Here is a 25,613-nt window from a genome sequence, read left to right as displayed (position 1 = left end):
GTTATACAGTATCTAGGCACAGATGAAATCTTGACTTATGTTGCAAAATCTGCAGAATTGGGCATATTTGATTTATAGATGGTAAAATGTGTTAAACACAGATGAGAGCAGTCTTATTGGAAGCATCATGGAAAAAAATATTCGCTAAACAAACAGGGGTGGGGGATGCGTACAACTTTATTATGGATGAGCATTTAAATTCCGTGGAAATCTGTGGAGCTTTCTGCTGAGTTCTGCAGGCAAGCATTTTGTGTGTGCCTGGCAATATCTGAAACCTGAAAATGGAGCTGTTTGGTAAATGTGTGCGTGTGCATGTCATTACCTGTATAAGTCTGCTCTGTTCAGTCTGCAGTGTGCTCAAGTCCTGTCCCAGGTTGTTCTGTCCTCTTCTCAACGACTCATAGTCCATCTTCAGCTGTCCTGCATGGGCAGAAAGCTTAGCGACTTCCTCTGCCAAGTTGACCAATAGCGCACGATCCTGTCCTTTGACGGATTTCAGATCTGTATCGTGGTCAGTAAGCGAGTGTAGCAAAGACGTCTGCACGCCTTCCAGCCGAAGAAAGTTACTGTTGTAATCGGGGCAGTTGGGGTCGATGAAAATATTGATGCGAGATCCATCGCCCCTCTCAACTGTTACCAGTGCATTGGCTTCATCCTGATTAGTGCTAATATGGGGCGGTCCATCCGACATGGGCGGAGCCTGGTAGTGGTTCATAAGAAGAATGGTTCCGGTGACTGTGACAGCGAGGAGCACTGCAACGAAGAGCAGGATGGTACATAGCAGGTAGCTACAACTCATCCTCTGCTGAGACATAGAGAAAAAGAGAGAGATTAAGAACTATCATAATATCAAAAACATCATTAGAATTTCTGTAGAACAGAGAGTGCTTTTTAGAGCCCATTGAGAACAATAGTGCAGTCTGTCAGAACTGCAGGCAAGAAAGACATAGATGAAGGTGTTCCACCATCCACTCCACTCTGCACTCCTGTGAGCTTTTATCAACTGACTACTTAAGTAACAATGAGAAATAAGTACTGCAGGTCTAGATTAAATCTACCCTTTTTTTCATTTGGAAGGAAATCTACAGAATTGTGCCAAAAGTATTTTTACACGCTGAATGGAGCTGAAAGCATAATAATACAAAATTGTATAAACATGCATGATTGGGAATTAACAGAACTTGGTGTTAAAATTCAGCAGGTGCAAATTCCACATGGGACACCCAATGACACAAGCAAGAGCAAACTTTGGGTTCATCAGAAGTATACGTCTCACAAACAAGCATTGCTGCACATCTCAGATCCACCTACTGTAGTATTAGAGAGTGTGTGTTGCTATATGTGTGTATGGGATGTCAATGCATCGTATTCATTCACTCCATTACAGTACCTGTTTCAAACAGTTAAAAGACATCACACTCCATCTCTCCTACTTCCGTTAATGGGAGAAAATTGAACCACTTTGAGTTTACCGTCCAGACAAATGCATATGTATGTGCAGTCTGCATTTGTGTGCGCATTGGGTATTGTGCAAGGATGCGCTGCTACGTGAGTGTGCTTTTCATGTTAACGATGTAATTTTGAGAATAAGTGCCCACACATATGTTCGGTCTCAAGCCTTCCTGTTCATTAATATGCAAAACAGTCACGCTGGCATTTGCCCATGCTGATGGGTGGTTAATGGCTTGCTTTATGATTTGGCTTTTACAACCATCTCTGGGAAAATAAAAAAGATTTCTGGGACGCACTTCAGTGAGCAGTTTACACAGAGAGATCAGAGATCCACCCCGTTTCATCGGCGATGGTTGATGAAACATGTTTCAGAGGCGTTAAGTCTCCGCTGAATATTTTAAATAGGATCATACTGGCTTTTCAGTGTTTGTAGATATGCACTACATGTATTATTTTGCTATTGCTAGCTCGCTAGAGACATAGTTCTAGTATACTTTGGATCCAAAGGGAGCTGTTTTTATTTAATATACTGTAGATTATTTTATTTTAGCTACGCACTAAAGTGATTAAAAGAAGAAACTCTGTTGTCAGCGTGAATGGCAACGTAGCAAAACCCATTGGCCAGTTTTTAATAAAGCTTTCCAGTTCCATCATAATTGATTGACTTCTGATGCTTCATATTTATTCCAACCAACTGTTCATGATAAAGGACAAATGGTATATTATTTAAAAGCCCCGGCTGATGCGCGTATGAACTACATGTAATCTAATTGAATGCAATCCAGTAATGCCCCTTGGACACTTTCCTCCTGAGCAGCTGTTTCATCTAGATGAAAAACTGGCAAAACAGATTTATATGCAAAACCTTCAAAAGGTGGAAGGAGGTTATTGATGACGGGACTATATGAGCCATTTTCCCTGAAGATTAACCGTTTTTGTTATCGTTTCCCGTTGCTTATTTTCTACAGCTGAGCCACGGTAGATTTATAGCTATTTTAGCTTGTTGTATTATGTTGTCGAGTGAAAACTGCAAGAACTTCACAACTGAGTGTCACTCTTGTTGTTTCAACACACAAACAGACACATGAACGTTATTTTATATAACGTTATTGTATATAACAGTCAAGGCATCAAAAACAACCAATGAGCATTCCATATGCGAGAGAAACATTAAATCTGTGTTCTCCTACACATATGTGTATTATGTTGATTTTTATTTTAACGCCCAGACAAATGATGTCTCTGCCATAAAAAATTGTGTTTGGATAACATTTTTAAGACTTAAGGACAGTTTAGTGCATAAGATACAAATCCAAAAGATACAAAAGTGTGTTGATCCACGTAGGTGAACATAGCTCATATGTGTGTGTTAGATTATCGGTGCAGTCACAAACTACTGAAAGCTAATCACATAAACACACAAATGAAGGTTCTAACTTTGATCATAGGGTTTATATGTTATTTTTTCATAATTTACCGTGCAGTGCCTTGCAAAGGTATTCATCCCCCTTCATAGTATTCACATTTTGTTATGTTGCTGCCTTATCTTAAACTACTTTAAGGATTGTATCAAGACACAGATCTGGAGAAGACTCTTAAAAAAAATCTGCTGTATTAAAGGGTTAACAGAAGCATTTAGCCTCCATTAATCCTTAATGAAAGAGGTTTGGTACCACCAGATCTCTTACTTGAGCTGACCTCCTGAGCCATCGATGGAGAGGGTCTTGGCTAGAGCGATGACCAAGAAGCTGAGGATCACTCTGGTTGAGCTCCATGATCATATATGGAGATGGGAGAAACTTATAGAAGGACAAACAGCACTGCAACACTCCACCAATCTGGGCTTTTCGACCGAGTGGCCAGACTCAAGCCTTTACTCAGTGAAGACACAGGAAAACCTGAAATATGCAAAAAGCTTAGCTTTTAATGAATCTTTCAAACTGTCAGAAACAAGATTTGTTTTGGTCTGATGAAACTCAGTTTCATACATCATGTCTGGAGAAAACCAGGCACAGCTCAACACCTGTACAATACCATCTCAAGAGTAAAGTGTCGTGAAAACACCATTATGAGGTGGGGTGTTTTTCAGCTGCAGGGACTGGGGCATTTGTCAGAGTAGAAGAAAAGGTCAACGACACAACATACTGAGCTAATGATTATGAAAACCTAGCCCAGAACATTCAGAACCTCAGACAGGGCAGAAGGTTCATTCTCCAACATGACAATGATCCTAAGCACACAGCTAAAACAATGCAAGAGTGGCTTATGGACAACTCTGTCTAAGTCCTTGAGTGGCCCAGCTAGTGCTTTATACATCACTGTATACACCTGCAAATATCTGTCTGTCTACTGATGATTCGAGAGGATCTGAGGAGAAGAATGGCATAACATTTCCAAATGCAGATGTGTAAAGCTTGTCACATCATACCCAAAAAGATTTTAGTCTGTAAAGGTGATTTAACCAACTACTGAGTTAAGGGTATGAATACTTGTGCAATTTAAGTTTTTTACTTTTAATAACATTTGCAAGTCACAAATCTGTTTTGGTTTTGACATTTTTGCATGGAGTGTAGATTAAGATAAGGCAGCAACATAACAAAATGTGAATAAAATATAGAAGGAAGAATACTTTTGCAAGACACTGTATTATCCCTCATGTCTTTCCAAACCTGCATGACCTTCTTCTGCAGAATATAAAATAAGATATTTTAAAGAACATTGGGGCCCCATTGACTTTCATTGTATGGACACAAAAGGCATTTCTCAAAATATCTTCTTTTTTGTACCAAGGAAGAAAAAAAATTACAAATAAAGTGTTACTGTTTTAAAGCACATGAGGTTGAACAAATGATGTCAGAAATTGTATAATTGGTTGAACTATCCCTGCAAAGAACAGATTTATGGTGGGAGATTTTACATATTACTTGTCTGTACTTCTAGGACTGTGTGTTATAAACAGTTTGGACTTAAATTATGTGGTAGACAGGAGCCCTTACCTTGGGCGATGTTTGTCTGACTGTATCTGAGTCTGACCAGCGGTGTTTAAGTTGAGAAGAGTTGGGCACACACTCACAGAATGTCTGGATCAAACAAACAAACAAACAAATAAACACAAAACTAAATAAAGTGCTGTTCTGTTTACTATTTGACACCTTTATTTTGCATTTTTAAATACGTTGTGTTGACAAGAGCAAAAGAAGTTTGCAGGAAAGCAGTTGGTGTGAGAATAAGCTCATGAATACGCTCTAATAATATACTTTTCTTAGCGATACAGCTCCTCTTATCTCACAAACAAACAAACAAACACATAGGGTTGCATAAACTTTTGTAAGCATCTCATCTGATTTTCTGTTTTATGTCCCGGGCAATAAAAGCAGACAATATTGCATTAGCATTTCTCTATAATGGTTACAGAATAAGATCAAAGGAACATTAGGAAGGCCTCTCTGTGTTTCTGTAATGCTGCTTTCACTTGAAGTGCGAGTGGTCCGGTTACACAGTTGCTAGGAATTCAATACATTCATATGCTCAAGCGAAGATGTGGAATTTACAGTTTTTTCAATAGGCTACATGTTCCTTGTAAAATTTATGAACAATTTACCGCTGCTCATGATGCCCTTCAATGAACAATGGCAATCGCATTTCATGATCCAATCAATGCCTGATATAATAGAAGAACATCAAGTTCTGCACATATTTTATATTTGACTGGACTGTATGTGAATAGTTGAGGTGTGAAAACTGACCCTGACCATAGAAGTTATGGCTTTGTTCCACAAAAAGGGATAAAGAGGAGTGTTTTTTGAGAGGGAGAGAGACAGAGAGAGAGAGAGGTAAGAGAGAGACAGAGAGACAGACAGAGAGAAAGAGCAACTGATATACTTAACAGAGTGATCACTGATCAGAATTATTGACTGCTAAGAATTCCGACTGTCAAAACTTGTATAAAGAGTAAAAATGCATTAAACTGAAAGAAACAATGAAATTGTGTTGAGTTTTGGTAAATTTTGCAGCATTATCTGGAGAAATTCAAGTGACTAAAATCAAAACAATTTAACAGGCCTTTGGAACATATTGTAGTAAGAAGCTTTTAGTTGGTAGGTTCTTTGTCCAAAATTATGAAGGCATCACTCTCTGGAAACTCAATCTGTAGACTAAACTGCAATTTTTATCTGATGATAGCAGGACGTTCAAAATGATGTTGTGCGTACTAACCACACATCACCTTAAAAATATTTAAGTCTCCATGATATAAAAAATGAATCAAAAATAAATTATGATTTTTTTGGAGGGGGGGGACATTGCAGTGTTAATTATATACAATTTTTTAAATGAATGTGAGGCAAAATCTTTAATCAAAATTCCCTCAGAAGGTTCCCCTCCCTTTCTTTTCTGTATGTCTTGACCCGAGGGGGAAACTATATTCACTTTCCAAGTGAAGCTTCAAACTTTCAACAAACCAATCAATTCCAGAAGCACCGCCCCTTTTCTTCTCATTGCAGAAGCCGTTACACTCAGATACTGTATGTGTCACAATACAGACGAAAACTTCGCTGTAAATTCTGACGATATGAGTAACTGATAATCAACAATCCAGAAATCAGACTATCAAAAGTTTACACAGCAATATTTGACAGGAAAGCAGCTTATGCATTGTATTTGTGCCACCGATGATGGTTCCAGCAGAATTGATGGAAAGACTTTTCAAACTTTTTAATTTTCCATTGTACTGGCTTATATAAAATTTCATTTGATAAGCCAAATCACCCCAATGTAAATTTGTATTAAGATATATTTATTTTGTGTCTAAAAATCTAAAAGTCCAACAATACAATGCAACTTGAAACTCAGGCTTACAATATACAGACTACTGTATGTTCACAAAATTATAATAGCCTACTGTAAACATTTTGCCACAGCTAGAGTCTGTCACATATCCCACATATGACACGTAACACGCACAAATGAAAACACACTCGGAACTATATTGGCTACATCTCACTTGTTCAATATCATCCTTGAATCAAAGTCATAGACACACCTTGATGTTTCAAATAAGCTCAAGTAGGGAACATGAAAAAAAAATCTGCGTGATGCACAGGCGTGCTGAGGTGAGGAAGACGAATTGATTTTAAAACCACTGCTTATATCTCCAATCATACATGAAAGAGTTTCCTGTGAATAATGCATGTAATAACTGGAGAATCATTACCATCTGACCACCGAGATGAACCCTCTATCAGTCTCTTTGTATGTCTTTTTCTCAGATTCATCTGCACTTACTCCAGCTTCATATAGAGGATATGCAGGTGAGTGTATATACTGTATATATTATACATTTGACATTGCTGCTGTTGGGTCGTTGTGCATGTGGTGTGTGTTCATTCAACTCTGATCCACCCCACATACTATCGGGTGTTAAGTGATGCTCAATTGAACTGAGAGATAGAAGGGCAAGCCAAGGAGACCTTGAACACACACACACACACACACACACTTTCCTTCAAAATACAACCCACCACAGAGGTGCTGGGGGCAATCATGGCCACGGGCATGTGCGAACTGATAGTACTTGAGGGTAAGAACTGCCAGGGCTTTGATGTGTTACTATAAAAGATGGATTATCCTGATTTGACCTTTCACTCAACAAGACTGGTTTTGAAGAAAACGAAAAATTTAAAATCTTGCACAGGACTCTATTTAAAAGCTTGTGGGATTTGTATCAAGGATTAGTAGAGTTCTGTTCATACAAGATGAAGTTATTGGAAACATGTAATAAATTATTGTCAATTTGTAAACACCTTGAACACAGCAGGTGAAAACGGAAACACGGTTGTGTGTGCATTAAAGAGAGAAACCGCAAGGTGCTGTTTCTCATATTGACCAGGGTGTTTTTCAAATTGTGGTCGGCTTTGCAATCTTTAAACCACTATGGGCAGAGATTTGTGTTGTTCATTGAATGACATCCAGTTCTTAGCAAACATAACAAAGTTCTCGCAAGACCACAAAGTGCAATCCAATCCACTACAATACCAATGAGTTCACACTACCCAAAACCACATCAAGTGAAATGTTATAGAAGAGTTCATGTTATAATCTTGGGTAGATTAGCCTTACTCTCCTAAATATAATATATTTAAATAGCCCCCATAGAAAACTAAAATAAAAGGGACATTCTGTGGACAATATTTTGAAATGATATGCATTTTATTTAAAATGACAACAAGACATCCTAAACTTAGGTAAAGGTTAGAAATAAAAGTACAGGGCCGAGCCCACATGGCGCCACAAGTGCAGTGCTGAGCTCAACCACGTGAGCCAAAACAGCAGAAACAGAATATACATAGAAACAATTTAAAGGTTGAGAACGAAACCTAAACTTAACATAAAAAATTACACTTTTCTCAATAGACTCAAAACCACCACCTTGATGCCTCAGATTGTGGGGTTTAGCTGCATATATAAACACGGTCTAGAGTGATAGTAGCACATAGCCAGAGCGGCACAGGGCAACAAGAGCAAAAACCAGCAGGTATCGAAAGTATGTGAGAAGCAAACAGGATATGAAGAATAGGTGAGTATGAAATCGATCTGTAGACAAATCATAGAGAATGAAATGCAACTTTATGTTTAAACGCACTACTCGAGCTTTGAACCTGTGACCTCTTGTACCCAAGGCATGCAGTTTATCTGGTCTGCCCATCAATTGACTTGCTTAATAAAAAAGTGACATCCAGTCAGAATACTTTAATACAAGAAAGATTTAATGTCACAGGCACAGTCAACTTTGAAGAGGTATTTCTCAAAAAATTGGCCAAAAAAGAATTCGGCCAATTCTGTGCAGCTCAGTCAAAATATCATATGCATTTTTCAAATGAGCAGCGAGTTTTTCATATGCTTTACAATAACTTATGAACTGAATGTTAGAAAATGATAAAACGCGGCATCAATGGAAGCGGCACGGACAAGGAGAAATAATGGCAGAAAACAAATTTCAGACAAAGCATTCAAGAGTTTTAAGCAATCTCATGGCGTGTAAATCCGGTACAAACACTCAATGACGCGTACAAAATCTAGTACCAATATATCATCCGATTCAAAAGATATTGGGATTTATGATAAAACTTCAAAATGGTGTATCCAATCGTAACAGAATCGTAATCAAACAATCTGACATGACCCGATGATTCTGTAGACTCAGAGATCACGATTTTCTGACCAACATATCCTAAGTTACAAGCATAAATGGACATTTTTCAAATCTGTTCCCAGTTTTGGATATTTAAACTGCAGGTGGCACTATAGTGTGAGTGCTTGAGACACCAAACTTGGTCAAAAACACCACTACAATTTCATATATTATTTTCCTACGTACGGTTCATAAGGCTGACATAGACTCCCATTGAGAAAGAAGAAGAAAGCCAACAGAAGCAGTAGTGGCCATAGCCTAAATATAAAATACATTAATCATATAGACAGTTTCAGCGCCAACGACATAAAGTGTTCCATGGCCAAAACTTAAAGGAGTATTTCACCTTCAAAATGAAAAATCTGTCATCATTTACTCACCCTCTTGTCATTTCAAACCTGTATTACGTTTTTCTTTTGCAGTATACAAAAGAAGATATTTTAAAGAATGTTGTTAACTGGCCCCCATTCACTTGCATTGGTTTTGTGTCCATACAAGAGAAGTGAATGGGGGGATGTGCTGTTCTGTTACCAACATTTATCAAAATATCTTCTTTTGTGTTCTGTAGAAGAAAACGTAATACAGGTTTGAAATGACAAGAGGGTGAGTAAATGATGACAGATTTTTCATTTTGAAGGTGAACTTCTACTGCTTCCTGGTTGTCACAATCCCAGTCCAGCTTGAATACAGAGAACTTAACAAGGTGACAAGGCACACCTGGGGAAGTCTTAAACACCAAAAACTACAACGGACTACAAAACACATGTCATAGACAGGAAGTAACAGAAAAGTTGACAAACACAGTGCAAACACGGACTGGGATCGTGACACAAATATAATTGAATACACTTAATATACAATAAAATATCAATATTAATTCATATGAATATAAATAAAATGTAAAATAAGTTATTTGAACACATAAGGGTTAAACGTATTCTGAAAGTTACCCGTTTATTTTCATGGCCTATGTTTAAAAAAATCAATTTTGTTGAAAAGTGCCACAGAGCTCAAAAGTCTTTGTGCAACCCACACACACACAAAACACTTACCATGCAATTATTCTAGCAATAAGCCCAGAAAGGCCTAAAATGCTGCCAAAGAGACAATTACTAAACTTAATGCCTAAAACCCTTGACACTTTTCAATTTACAATATTCAGCTCACTAATATCCCTCAGAAACAAAATACATAATCCACAATTTACAACACAGAGCACACACTCTAAAGAAAACACAGTCAAGGCAAAAAAAACACATAGCACCATGCTCTGTCACTGCTCAGTGAAGGTAAGAGAGCAAGAAAAGAGGCTTTCGCACCTTCAAGTGAACAATAAGGCTTAATTGTCACCTTAAATTTCAAATTGTACCTTTCACATACATTTTGTTCCTCGCCCACATCATTCTTACCATCTCTCTCAGCATCTCTTTCACAAACCCATCCATCACAACTTTTTCTCTCTCTCTCTCCTCCAAATCTAACATTAAGCATCAGAGCGGACGCCTACCTAGCAGGGTTTGGATAAGAGAACTAGCAGGGTTTTGTGTGTGTGAGTGTTTGTGTAGCTTATAACCTTCAAAGTTACACAGGCCTGTGCTTGAAGTCAAATGCCATTAGAAAATCTGTTCAGGGCAATGAAGGTGGCTAGGCCTTGTCAGAGCCAATCAAAATCCAGGGATTTTGGAGTATATAATGGTATAACATCACTAAAAATAAAATAGCCTCATTGCGTCGTTTATTTAATGTAGGTCTCATGATGAAAAATAGCAGGAGTAGGACAACAGACCTTAATGGTCTGTTTTTTTTGGGTAGGTGCGATTTTATTCTCTCTATGAGTGTCATTTTGGGCAGCAATTAGTAATTCAGCCTTTCAGTGGTTCTGTAACACAATTGACAATTTCTTTTGGCATACATAACCTGCAATAGGCTCTTATATCATGACACCCCTCAGTTTTTACCACGTAACACGACACATACTCTGACAAATGAATGTCATTTTATGTTTTTCAATCAAATGAGCAAAACATAAAAAATAAAATTTCGGCAATATAAACAAAAGAGACACGGCGAGAGGGACTATTTTACTGGAAATGAACACTTGTTTAGTGGTTATTGTGTCTGTGAAAATGTGATTATTTAACCAGAACACCTCTTGCTTTCAAGTTTCATCACTACAGTGACAAGTGACACTCCGATGTACAAAGCTGTAATGAGACAGGCATTTTAATAGGTGTTTGGAAAAACAAGTGACAAAACAAAGAGACACATGCACGGCAACATGCAGCACATGAAGGCAGAGCCCTACTTGAGCTAAATTTGCCTAAATCCAATGGAATATCCACCTTTATCACAGACCGACCCATTTCACACCAACAACATTTCTGCAACTATTTTTCCACATGCCGAATAGGAAAGAAACAGCAGAACTGATCACGAATTTCATTAGGTTAAACTTAATCATAAGATATTAAACTGAATGGATTTTCATCTCTTTATTTGAACTGATTAAAGTCTTTTGTAGCTCAACAGGTTGGGTAGTTGAAATATTCTGTCATATTTTAGCACTTAGCATTCAAATAAATTGAATCTGAAAACCTCGAATTTGTTTCACATGTCATCTAAACTTGCATGATATTCCAAAATTATTATTATACTATTTTATAGTTTTATTTATTATTAATGTTACTTTAAAGAAACAACGTATCCACACTTTACAATACATTGATGATAAGCTGATCAACCCAAATCCTGTAATTTGATGGCAAATACAATTAATGAGTCACTTTTCCTAGTCTTTACATCTGTATGTCTACAGTGAGTGAAACCTTTTTGCACCTCTAGTTCCCAGCTGGCCGCAGGGCCGATAAGAACAGGACATCAGTAGAATGAACTGCTTGCTCTTTGTGAGACAGTGAAGATATAAAAGCATTCAATTCAGCTAGGATACGAGGCTCGCAATTTTTTTTAAATTAACCAAAAATATATTTTGCAGATGGGGAAACAAATTCGTTTGGCATTTAATAAAGGTCAAACGCAAAGATACTGTTGGTAATTAAAACTTGGGGCGCAAAGCTTTATTTGTTTACGCTTAAACAAGTCACAACAGATTCTGAGGCTAAAGCTAAATTATGAAATATGGTAAGATCAGTCAGTGTCATTCTTCTCACATCATTAGCATGGGTTAAAATCATGCTCCCTCTCTCTTTCTGTGTATCATGCCATGCATGCTTCACTATGACCTTGTCATTTTGGTAGCTCAATGCTGACAAGCCACCTGCACGAATCACCTGTTACCATGGTGACAATTAACCGCATTTTAACCCTATCAAAAGATGTGACGGCTGATATTTCCGAACCCACCATTCACTGTCTCAAAAATTCACAGGCCGGTCAATTAGAGTAATTTTCTAATAAGCAGAAGCATTTATGACACACAACAGGTTGTAGTGCTTTATAATCAAGTATGTTTCCCAACAGCAAACTATTGAAATTGTGTATTATTGGCATTGTGTATTTTCGTATTACAGTAATCACAGATTACAGCACATTCATTCCACACAGTGAGACAATAAATGGGTTATGGGTCTTATAAAAAGCATTTTCAGCTCCTTTTATAACATCGTTTGCTTCAGTAATGAGCTCGGAGGACCTCTTTTGGAAAATCAAACAAATGATAAAACACCTTACGAATATACCGATGATCATCTGCAATTTATGCAAACCTTAATTCGAGCCTGTTTAAAGTGAGTTAGCCAAAAACCCATTATTACCTTGTGGCAATTATCACTATCTATTCAGAATGTTTCAAAATTAAACTTTAACAAGAACTGCTCTAATTTAGTGAATTAGTCAGAAGGGCTAATGATAAAATTGCCATTTGGCTTTCCTTGCCTCTAATTGGCTCATTTAAAAGCCTGACAGTATCTCCACAGTGGCTTTAAAGTGGAGCACCTTTAAAGCACACTTCATTTGCTGTTATTGCCGTGCTCTTATACATTCTAATGTACCCTACATACAGTATCCATAATCACAGCACCTGTTAAAAAACCCACCTCTGTATGCACCTCCTAGTGCAGTAGGTTTATATCATGACGGTGGTGGCGACACTTGATGGGTTGGGAACAATTCGAATCAGCTGCTTTCTCTCCGTTTCTGTCGTACAGTTTTATCTGTTTGTTTATTTCTCTGTATGTCTCAGCTTGAACTTTGAATGACAGATCTTCGAACCTATCAATCACAGTAGCATTCAACCTTATCTGAGACACACACACAGTGAGGCTCATTATAAAGTGCACCTGTGGCTCAAAGTCACTCAGTTGGAGAAAGTCATTATGTTCCTCAGATTCTGCTTCAGGTTTGAATCCAACTTCTGCATAGTCAGCGCAAGAATACTGCAAACAAATGAGCTTGTGCCTGCTGTTTAAAATATGATTTCCACTTTATCATTTGACTTCAGTCTTATTATGCATAGTAAATGGACTGAAGAGAACAGTGACACGTAGGGATCCTTGCGTTCCACTGTGGTCTTTCTATGTAATCATGCATTAGCATTGACCTTGTGTCTCATGTAGCTACTTTTTTAATATCTTGCACAAGCTGATCATTCTTGAGACGCCTAGTAAAGTTCAAAGATATCAAATCTCACAGCTTAACATTGTCAAATAGACCAATCAGACGATACAATGGGAGGGGCAAACATAACTGCATTTCAAGTTCAAGCTCTAAGTTGAATACAACAGTACAATCCCTCAGTTATGCTCCTCGTGTGAAAATATTTAAAGAATGAATAGTGTTTTCTGAAGTTCATTCACGAAATCTGAACAGTGAAAATCGAATCAGTCGTACATTTTGCAAATGATTCACTATAAACTGAAAATCCATCATCATGTCTAACACGCATGCAGTTTTACGTGTACAAAAAAAACAGTACTACGGTTTGTTATCATGCACTGGCATATAGAACTATAAAGTTGTAAAAATATAGATGACTTTGGAATATTCATGTTCAGAATCAAATCAAAATCGAATTTAATTTATAAGCACTTTTGTAAAACAGCAATTCTTCTCCAAAGTCCTGTACAAGCATGATGAAAATTTAAACAGATAACACATAACGTACAGACATTAACGGCATTTCTCATACTGAGTTAAAAGCCAAGGTATAAAAGTAGGTTTTGAGACTGGATTTAAAAACAGTAAGTGATTGGGCCTGCCTGATATATTGAGGTAAATTGTTCCAAAGTTTTGGAGCTGCGACAGCAAAGGCACGGTCACTCCTGCTTTTTAGCATTGTTCGAGGTACAACCAAGAGTAATTGGTCAGCAGATCTAAGTGCTCTCACTGCGTTATGCAGAATAATTAAATCAGAGAGATACTTTGGTGCAAATCCCTTTAAAGACTTATAAACTAAAACCAGTAACTTAAAATCAATTCTAAAACCAACAGGTAGCCAATGGAGAGATGCCAATTCTGGAGAAATATATTCATTCTTGCAGGTCGTAGTTAACAAGCGAGCAGCAGCATTTTGCACCATCTGCAAAAGCTTGAGGTCAGCCTGATTTATACCTACGTATAGGCTGTTACAGTAGTCAAGACGAGTCGAAATAAAAACACGAATGACTCTTTGAAAATCATTAAAAGATAAAAAAGACTTAACTTTCGATAATTGCCTCAACTGGAAAAAAATAGATTTAATAACAGAGTTAATTTGCTTGTTCATTTTAAAATGACCATCCATAATAAAACCCAGGTTTTTAATATTTGACTTTAAAAGTGGTTTTAAAATACCCAAATCTAAATCTGGGGCAAGACAGTTACCAGGACTTAGCATTAAGACTTCAGTTTTCCCTTCTTTAAATTTTAAAACATTTGAGGCTATCCAGGTCCTAACCTCCACAAGACATTTAAACAGTAATGCTAACGAGTTTGCATCCTGACGATTCAAAGAAAGGTAGAGTTGCGTATCATCTGCATTGCACTGAAATGAGATGCCGTATTTCCTAAAAAATAAGCCCTAGCGGAAGTAGATATAAAGAAAATAAAACAGGCCCAAGAATGGAACCCTGTGGGACACAAATAAGATCTGAACCACTCCAACACAATTCCTCTAACTTCAATGCAATGCTCTAATCTAGAAAGCAGGATATTATGTTCTACAGTGTCAAATGCAGGCGTAAAATCCAGGAGCATGAGGGCGGCAGGCTAATAAAAGACCATTAAAAACTTTCAACAGCTGTTTCTGTACTATGTAGTGATTAAAAACCAGACTGAAACACTTCTTACAATATTGGCTTAAAAATGATTGCAATTGTGTAAAAACAACCTTCTCTAATATTTTAGATAGGAATCGTAGTTTTAAAATAGGCCTAAAGTTAACAAGAATCGAGGTATCCAAGTTTGACTTCTTAATCAATGGTTCTACTATTGCATGTTTACAATTTAGGGGTACAACTCCTGAGGCAAGGCTGCTATATATGATTTCCTGAATTTTTCAGTTTTAACAGTTTTTTTAATATTTTAGCAGACTTTCCTTTAAAGTGTTAGAAGATACCTGCAGCCTATCTTTTTTCCAGTTACTTTCAGCTCTCCTTCACTCATGCCTTACGGCCCGAGTGATGTCATTAAGCCATCAATCGACACAGGCACGGGTTATCCTAAATGGAGCAACTGTATCTAAGATATTTTGGGATGTCAAATTAAATAGTAAAGTTAACTCCTCAGTATTTAATAAAAGAAAAGGACATTGAAGCATCATCTTCAAAAAATGTTAAAGCCCCAGAGAACAATTCAGCAGGCCTGTGATCAGAGAAAGTTGCATCACATACCTCAATATTACTAACCAGTAAGCCATATGACAAAACCAAATCGAATGTATGCCCGTGTTCATGTGTCGGACTATTCACAAACTGGACCAAATTAAAAACTTCCTGTAACAATAACAGGGCAGGTCAGACCAGACCGGGTGTTTTGTGTTCAAATATCTCTGTAAATTTGATTGTTTTAATGCATCGTTCGACATAATACACTATGTCTTCGGCTTAGTCTCAGTACCTGCCATTTATAAAACCAAACTTAATGTATTCTGCCGAAGGCTGTGATGGTGGCAGTTTTTTTTCCACCGTGGCGGTAATGGAGAAATCAACAGCGGTTGTTCGGTGGTTTGGGAAATATATATTCATTATAATTAATATTTATATTATTATATTTGCGTGTAGCAACCACATGACGAGTGGGAGAGAAATGTGGACCCTATTTAAATAGTTGACATTGTCCAGATTAAAACATTTACAGCTGCAATAAATGCGTGTTCAGAAGATGTGCACAGGAGCGCAAACGAACAGATCCGCAACTGCGACAAAACCTCTGCGCACGCTCTGACACCAAGCCAGCGGGTCATAGCAGGTTTTGATTTTATGTAACTGTTAATTTCACAAAATGATCCATCGCAGAACCCGTCCATGCTTGAACTCATCAACGGAAACGAATGCCAATCATTTCTGTGTTAATGTCAAATATTTCAATGAAACAATCTACAATTGAAAGCCTACACATAGCAATCCTGATCGCAACTATAATTTTTATTACACTAATAACTATAGTGACATGCACGGTGGCAGCTCACCACCATCATGGCACTTTACCACCTCGGCCACTGTCAAAGCCTTAATTCTCACCACACACTACAACGCTTTAGCTTGCACAGGACTGTCTCCGATATCTGATTTTCTCTTCAGAAAACGAGACATTTTACATAATTTACTGCAACGTAGTTTATATTTGAATGTCGTAATGTGTTAGTTCATTCTGACGTTGTAACGTGTTTGGTGTTGTGACATTAAAATATAAATTGACATTTAGATAATGCATCTTGACTTGACTTGAGTGTTTCTTTAACATGTAAATTCATAAGACTTATTAAATCATTACAAAACAAGAAAATGTTTCAATTTAAAAATAAATACAAATTGATTTGGCGGTAGTCTGCCACTGCCTATACGGCCCACCAGATGGCGCTCCGAGGCCCACCGGTTGAGAATCACTGTATTAGATGACCCTTGAGTTTTACCAGTAGGCCACCGTGTTTACCCTGTCGTTTCAAAATAGGAGGAAGGGGCAGTGCTTTGTGTTTGCCCCAATCACGGATACCTTTGTATTCCATGGCAGATCTGATGTTGAGAAGCACTTGGTGATCATACACCAGTAGAGAGCCTGCATTTTTAACAACAAACGAGAATAACAACACAAACACAGATAAAGCTAAGAACAGCAGACGGCCGGCCGAACACACTGGGCCATTTTGCCAATAATATCAAAAAAATTAAGAGACCATTACAAATTTTCATTTCAAATCAGCATTTCTAGATGTAATATGACCATTCCTTCTGTTAAACTTCACTAAAATAAAATCTTAGGAGTGACAAAAAGTCACCCAACAGCAATGTGAAAGACTGACAGCATGAAAAGATAAATGAAAACTGTGATAAAAAGCCAGGTTTTCTCATAAAAATATTTTAAACTAAATACATTTACATAATGTATTACAATATTGTAAAAGCAATAGTGTGTCGTATTTCTTAAACGTGAATATGAACTTTGTTGCAGTCTTAGAGGTATGAAAAAATACAGAGCATATTTTCTGTTATTTTGCCCTGTTTCTCCAGATATTTTTATTTGGGAGAAATATTGTTAGTACTGTAGTTCATGGAATGAAACATAAAAGAATATCTAAACACATACCTATAGTAAATTCAGAAAAGTTAAACTAATTTTGAAATGGTCTCTTTTATCTGCTGCTGTATATCACAATACAAAAAATAAACATATTCAGGGTTAATTTAACCTAACAGTTGGGTTTGTCACTTCTTGGCCCAAGATTGGGTTAAAAATAACCCAGCATTCACCAATCCGAATAGATGAAAACAATTTAATATTGGGCTGTGGGAATGTATTTCTTTTGAAGGAAACACGTTTAAGACAAGAGGAAGCGAAGGACTTCAGAGTGTAAATAGACGTGCATATCTAAGGTTCTCACGACACACTTATACGCTATTATACAGCTGATCTCATTTGCCCTCAGTAGTTACAACAGCACAAATGATGGACTCTCTTTCATTGATTTATACATGCTGGAGAACCAGAGAGACAATTGCAAAAGAAGTCATTATAAACTATTAATTGTTTTTTCAGGAACTTGGTTCCACGTGTTAAAAATACGTACAGAATTCCAAACAGTCACTTTCTCCGATCTTGATTCTTAACAAATAAGCAGTAACTGCTGATGTATTCGCATGTTTTATTGATCCAATCCTCTGGCCTCTCCTCAAACCTCTCTTTTATCCTGTTTCTTCTCTTCACACACCTCACTTCATCCCCTGTCTGCTTTAAAATGAGGCAATCTCACAGCTATCTATTCTCAGTTCTTCAGACTTATTTTACATGTAAATAATTTAGCATTTGAATAACTTCTTATATATAATATAAATTCATTTATCAATCCACCCACTCTCTCCCTCTCTCCCTCCATCATCCATCCTTTTCCCTCCCCCATATGTTGTGCAGAGGAATTGATCGGTGTTTGGTAGATTGAGCTTAGATGCAGTTTAAATAATTCATGCGCTGGATTACTGTTACCGAGGGCCTGGATCTTCGTCGGAGAACCTGCAACGTTTCTTTCTCCATACTTTGGTTTTCACATCCTTCACTCCATCTGTCAGTATATTCGCCTTTTAGAATGGTCTGCGGAACCATCCCTATTAGCATCCCTAATGGCTACCACCCCCAGACAATCATCATCTGACAGACCACTTCTGTGGATGTGTGCCGAAGTCAAGACGCGAGATGTGGTTACAGTCTGGCAAATGCTGAAAAGGTGAAGCCTTCCTTGCTCTCCGTTTTTCCTCGCCATCCTTTAATCTCTATCTCTGGGCTGTAATTAGTCCAGTGATTAACCTTGACATTCCTGATCACATCATTCCGCCTTAATGATGCTATTACCACTCAGTGTTAAATCAACTCGCACATTCACGTCCCCTTATAATGCACACATAAGCGTGAACATACAAACACAAGCGCGGGAGGCCTAAATAATGTCATTAATCAAACACCTAATACACGAGATGAAAGTCAATTTGGTGCAGAAATACACAAAGCCCCAATTCCAGGGAAATTGGAATCTGAACAGCTATTTAAACCTGTCAAGCACACGGCTCGATGCTGTCTATAAGGGGATGTAATTAACTTATTTTGCTAGATCTGTGCCCATTTGACCATTCGCTTGATTCCAGGCATATGATTTCAAAACAACTAATTGATCAACAGGTCCAGGTTTATTAGAACTTTAGACTGAAGTGCAGGAAGCCAAACTTAACACTATTAACAGTTCTTAAAATAGTGCTGCGCTGCATACTTGGGGTGGCTGCTAAATACTTTATTTGTATATTTTGAGCTACTTTATGTTCATTTTGGATCTTGAACTGACGGCACAACCAACAGATACCCATTTAATAATTTTTTGGCTCATTACATTAATTAGAAGCCTTGATTTTCATGCAAAGCTCTTTAAGACCAACATCAGATATATTTTCTATTGCTAAGTTTTTCAAAAGACTCCACTTTTTACTCCTGGAGCCAGCTGTCATGAAATTTTTAGTTCATGGTGTTGTGAAAAGATTATATGTTCCTCATTAATAACATATAAGGGGATAGTTCCCCCAAAAACAAAAAATCTGTAATCATTTACAGCTGATTTATACTTCTGCGTTGGTCCTGCGGCAGTTTTCATTTATACTTGTCCGTAGTTGTCGGCAGGCAATGACCACTAGGCGTCAGTGTCCACGGGCGTGTTATTAGTGAAAGCAAGACAAGAGCCAAAGAAGAAGCAGTTACGCCATCTGAGAAGCATTAGCAAAGTCCTTTTAAAATGAAAGCCTGCAACCTCTAATGCTAATGCCCTGGCTTCGACGGAAGGCATGAAGGAGATCAGATGCTAGCTTTTTTTTAATGTCAATGGGTTTTGTTAGCCGTTACGGGTTCTCTAATTGAAAGTATAACAGACCCTCCCATTTCTCTGGCATTAGCAGTGAAACCAGCACATGTGGTCCGTGTCACATTGATGCGTTGCTACATTTTGGGAGAGGTGCACGCCAGGCTAAAGCGTACTGTAAGCAGCTCTGCATAGGCTAGGCTCACGCACAAGTATAAATCAGCCTTTACTCACCTTTGAGTTGTGTGATGAACTCAGAGAAAGATATTTGGAAGAATGCTTGTAACCAAACGGTTCTTGGATACCATTGACTACCATATCAAGAAAAAATACTGTATATTGTTTTTGTTCTGTGGAAAGAATGAAGGAAAGCAAACTGAATATAATTGTCATTGTTCCTACTATGGTAGTCAATGGTGGCCAAGAACTGTTTGCCCACATATCTTTCTCTGTGTTCAACCAATCAAAGAAATGTATACAGGTTTGGAACAACTAGCGAGTCAGAAATTCAATGCAGAATATACATTTTTGGGTGAACTACAGTATTCCTTTTAGACAGACAGAAAACAGAAATGTAGTTTGGAGGCTATTTGTTAGGTATATAGTACAATGAAAATTCTGATAACATGTTCTGATTGAAAATGACGGACAGTACAGAAACCAGCCTTACATTTCAACTGGTATGTCACTCTGAACCCGGTAAGGGTTGCTCATTCACTAATATAATCTAAGAATGCCTAAGGAGCCTTCAGACCATCACAGACTGACACACTCATTGATGGACTCACACTCTCTCCTGACAGTTATCTGATTCATCCGTCCATCCTATTTCTTCTCAGCCCCTTATGCTTTCTCTCCTTTCTCTCTCTCTCTCCCTCTCTCTTTCGCTCGCGCTTCCTCTCACTCCTGCTAAGCAGATTAGCACTTTTGTTGTTCATAAAAGATTCAGTTATTGTTCTGTTTTTAATTCGTTTCCTACCATCACTGTTTAGAAGTTCATAACCACAACCAAATAACCATACTCTAGTTTTTGTGTGACAGTTCATCAGCACAGCCTATATAAAGAAATTGTCATCAGGGAGGCATTGTCATAAGGGAGCCATTGATGAGGATTCTCCCTGCATCACTGAACAGTCATCTTTAATGAGTTTAATTTATAACCAAGTGTATCAATGCATCTGAAACCTTGGCATGCGAATGTTCAGCTCTACAAATGAAGATTTTCTTAACAAAGGAAGTAATTACATGACAAAACAAGTAATTAGCTATATATTTTGAGTATACTGTATATAGGCTAACCTATAGGCAAAGGTGAGATAAAAAGTAAATGCATGCAAAGCATTTCAGCATGAAAATTCATCCCACCTCCATTTCCCTTTGAAACAATAAGTACACTTTAACACGCTTAACCCATCATTCTGATGTATGGAAGCAGCCTGAATTTATGAAGACTTCACTACAGATGTTTACGATTATTACTGCATCTTAAATACAGCATAAGACACGGTTTCATGCATTTTTCAGTGAGTGAATCATGCCTAATGGCTTAAGGCTATTGTCACATGTGTTGCTGAATGCATAACAGGAAGTGAATTAAGAGGCCCTGTGCAACCGCATGTGCAGGCACTAACGCCGCTCTCCTTTTTGATTGGCCCGCAGGGCACAGAATTCTTTCAGGGTACAAGGGCATCATACTCTGTGTAACACAAGCATGGAGAACCATGATTCCTCATTATAGTGCGTGGGGTGATGTGTGTGTCTAACTGTGTGTCTGTGTGCATAAGCCCACGCTCCCGTTAGCAGTGCATATTTGTGAAGGAAAGCAATAACATGGGGAGGAAGAGATGAGAAAGTGATTGGAGGTTCAAAGGAAAGGCAGGACGAGTAGAATTAAAGAAAGAAACAATCAAGACCTCCCCCCAGGCCTCTATTGATGAAACCGTCAGCGGTTGACCTGATGGAGGAAAAGAAGGAAGAGATAGACTGACAGGGTGAGGCAGGGTAAGAGACAGACAGTCTGTGAGAAAGAGAGATAGGAGAAAGGGATAGTCGAGGAGAATAAAAACAGTATATACAGTAAAAAAGCAATGCCATATATACAGACACACATTAGCAGATGTTAGGTACATGTGAGTGGTGTTGGCATCTGAGTATATGCATAAACAGGGCACTTGATTCTACAGGAAATCATGCTTTAGAATACTAATCTAATATAAAACAAAATGCAATCAAGTGTATCTTGTGTCTGCCTTACAGCATATCCTGAAGCTTAAAGAAATCCCCACAACTTGCAGTTCAAACTATCTCTCCCTTCCTCACAGCTCCATATTTTTTCCTTGTTGGGGCAGCTTTGTACTGTCTTACTACATTAACAGATTGTTCTGGTCCCTCTTAGCATGACACAATTGTAATATTGCAATTTATGGCTAAACTACAGGCTGAATTTTGCTGACTGGTCAATGTTTTATTATTTATATATCTTCTCTACCATTTTTTATCATAATTTAATTTACATTACACTAAGTATTGTATTATGCATGTTCATGTTTTGTTTTGTTTTAGCTAAATAATTGTATAAGAAATTTGCCCTAGTTTATTGAACTACAATAAAACTACAATAAACGTTTAAAACTGCTGGATTATTTACGACCCAACTCTTGGGATAAAATAACCCCGAAAATGTCCATACACTGCACTCAAAAAAATGCTTAGTAATTTTCAACCCACCATTGGGTAAAACCCAACCGTTAATATTTGACCCAAAAATGGGTTAAAACAACCCCTTTTGACCCAAGGTTGCAGAAAATACACCTACATATTGTAGATTAAGAGTGTGTTAAAAATATCAACTTAAAGTTTCCTGATCAAAGGTAATCAAACACATTTTTGCATGGTTTCAGTAGTTTTTTTATTTACAGATATTAATTATCAGATTTCTATTAAGAGAGCATTCCCCTAAAACCACAGAGCACATACATAGGCTACGTATATCAAAATATATAAAAAATAGCCTGATAAAACATGATATATCATACAGTATATCCAACTGGGCTAAATTGATTAAATATTTATATTGTCCGGACCTCCGTTTGGAAGAAAATATAAAGACTGGACCTCTTGGAACTTTCATTGAATACCCCTGTGCTAGACCTAGCACAGGTTCTGTCCATGGTTCTGAATGTGGCACTGATGTGTTGTTGTTGCTGTCCGTGGTCCTGATATGCTTCGTCAAACAAGCAGAAGTGCGTATCAGTGTGTTCTTGAGTAGCTTAGGAGATCATAGCAGGAGAACATTCTTTGAGGAAATAAGAGCAAATCTACACTAATAAAAGGTTTTGTGTTACACCCATAACGTTTTTTCAGCCTGTCCCTCTTGGGAAGCTTTAACTCTCACTGGCATTAACTTAGTTTTCTACTCGGCAAGTTATCTAAATACAGTATTGCTCTTTATGAATGATTTTGTTGAATCATTTATTTTCTACAATAAAAAAATACTGTACATCAGTTGCATCTGTGTACAACAGAAACGTTCAATAATTCTGCAATATTCACTGAAACTTTCTTGTTAGTGTTCTTGCAACCAAACTTCACAGCTAAAATGTAAACACGTATACAATAACAAATGATTTTCAGAGGAACAGTCACCTAAGGTCAAGAGTTTAAAATGCACGTGCAGAGCCTGCTGCCGACTGTTGTCAGCAAAAATGGACTCAATCAATTCCAATCCACTACTGTGTGTGTATGGATGTGTGTGTTTTGTGATCTTCTTCATTGATTGATTAACCTTCTTGAAATTCTTGGGCAAGCTAAAATATCAAACCCTTGTTAGTTTTAAGTTTCATTTTTGATGCATTCATTGTAATCTTCCAAACATCTAACCATCTCATTCAGGCTAGAAGACAACGGATATGAATCAGAAGGCCCTAAACTCCTTTCCTGAAACCAGCTACTGATGCAGACATTGATCCAGGTTATAAGTATAGAGATAATTTGAATCCAAAGAAACTCACACCAGATCATATCATCAGAGACCAGTTCTCATAACTACTGCAGATCGGAGCAAAGTCATTTTTGAGGACTGATTCTCTCTCATCACAGACTGGATTGTATTGCAGTTTCATCCCAGGATAGAGAAACACAGGCTTTGTTGTTCTACACATGTATCCAGGCACAGAGAAATAAAGGCTGGATGTTGGTACAGTCTCATCCTAGCTAGGGCTCTCACAATATCTGAATTTCACTACACAATTATCATATTATTGTACAATTAAAATGGAGGGGGGCAGAGAGAGTTTTTAATTTTTTTTTTGACAAAATTATAATATGTATAGTAATGTATCAATAATTATGATTCTTAATATCATGTCAATATATTCATATTTTTTGTCAGTGCTGATACTGTATATTTGTGGCACCCCTAATCGCAGCATAGAGAAACACATACTGTGTTGTGGTCTATTGGCATCACATTCTTGAGCTCTCCAAAAAAGCATTACAAAATACACAAAGTATGAATAAACAAAGATAAATGGGACAGAGGGTGAGGAAAAAAGCAAAGGTTGAGTAGTAACTGCACAGTCTACTCTCCCTCCCTCTCTCGCTCTCTTTTTTTCTCTCTCCCCCATAAAAGTCTGTGTACTTGATTGTGCAACGGTGTGGGTGTGAACTTAAGCTTCAAGTATTTCTCGAGATGTGTTGGTTTTGGTATTTTTTTAGATGTCAGTGCGTGTTAAGGGTTGTCTTCTCAGATGCTGCTTGTGTTCCAGAAATGCCATTGACAAATACAGTCACAGACTTTTAGATCACTTGCCATTGATTTTCACATTCACCATAAACTACTTATTCAAATCGATGGAAACATGTTTTACGCACTTTGAAGCCATATGATATTCAGTTATATGGATGAAGGAGTCTCAGTATGACGTTTTGCAGTGTTTGCCTTAGTCTCTCTAGCCTTGGATCTGTTTTAAAGAGCCCAAAAAAGTGCCTCTGTGGCGTATCCACACTTTACCTTACCGTTCCGTTCCACCTCACCCTCTGCAGACCCTCAGGTAGAACACAAAAGCTCCCTTACCCACGCACACACATGACTACCACAGCCATATTTCTATTAATGTTTTTTCTGTATGTAAATGGTCTGGGTTTTATCATGCCCAGCACATATCTCTTCCAACATCTGTGACACAAACAGTGTTATTTACCCCGCCATCCTTATGAAACACGTTTCAGTGTAGTGTTCGGATCTTGAATCAAATTATATTTCTAAAGCGTTTGGATTATGTTTAGTCACCTTATCTGGAAAAGGAACGGATAAACTTCACTAAACAATGTTTTGCCAAATCCGCACAGCAACTGCATTTCCCACGAATAGCGATCTTTTCTTCAGCAACCTGCATTAACGGGTAACAAAATTCAGCCGCTTTCAGCCGAGCGCATGATCCACGAGCACGTTTATGCGGAATGACAGGAACAAGGCGCGCTCAACTCATTGTGCTACTGTTCTCTGAACACACACACGACTGTATTTAAACACTCACACACACATACATGAATGCGTATTATATCTAATCAGGAAACGACATTGATCCGTTGCTAAGTGTAAGAGGAAAGAGTGGGACACACACCTGGTTTTTGCCCCGCTGTCCGTCTTCGAGTTCCGATGAGCTGTTCATGATTCCCCATCGATCATTGAGCGTTCACCGGAGAAGAGACAATCCTCAACCGCCCGTCAGTTTCAGGCGGAGGTGAGAAAACAAGACACGGGGTCGTTCAGTCGCTTTTCTGGCCAGTTATTCCATAGAAAAAGACAAATGACATTTTAGAGAAAAGAAGGGAAAGGGAACAGAGGAGAGAGGGAGAAGACACCGATCTTGCCTCTACTCCGGGACCACACGGACTAAATGTGGTCGAAAAGGGGCGGCGAAGACTATCACCACACACATCGTAAATAATACGCACTTGCTAAGAAAAGACTGTAATAAGAAAAACTTC

The 25,613-nt window shown here is 37.9% G+C and overlaps 1 protein-coding gene across 1 annotated transcript in view; it reads right to left on the bottom strand.

Annotated features, from left to right (window-relative positions):
- Positions 1-25,309, bottom strand: part of fibcd1b (fibrinogen C domain containing 1b) — a gene marked incomplete at its 3' end in the record, with an annotated part of 67,306 nt that extends 41,997 nt beyond the window's left edge. Inside the window, exons 1-3 of the mRNA XM_079475418.1 lie at positions 25,247-25,309; positions 4,449-4,532; positions 323-802 (exon numbers count right to left, since the gene is read on the bottom strand). Coding sequence (XP_079331544.1) covers positions 323-802; positions 4,449-4,532; positions 25,247-25,294 — 612 coding nt within the window. The 5' untranslated portion in view covers positions 25,295-25,309. The remainder of the gene's footprint in view (positions 1-322; positions 803-4,448; positions 4,533-25,246) is intronic.
- Positions 25,310-25,613: the final 304 nt, after the last annotated feature.

This window comes from Barbatula barbatula, assembly GCF_947034865.1.
Source record: "Barbatula barbatula genome assembly, chromosome: 2".
In the NCBI taxonomy this organism is placed as follows: Eukaryota; Metazoa; Chordata; class Actinopteri; order Cypriniformes; family Nemacheilidae; genus Barbatula; species Barbatula barbatula.
The sequence above is the reverse complement of the archived record's forward strand: the minus strand, read 5'-3'. Positions and strand labels throughout refer to the sequence as shown.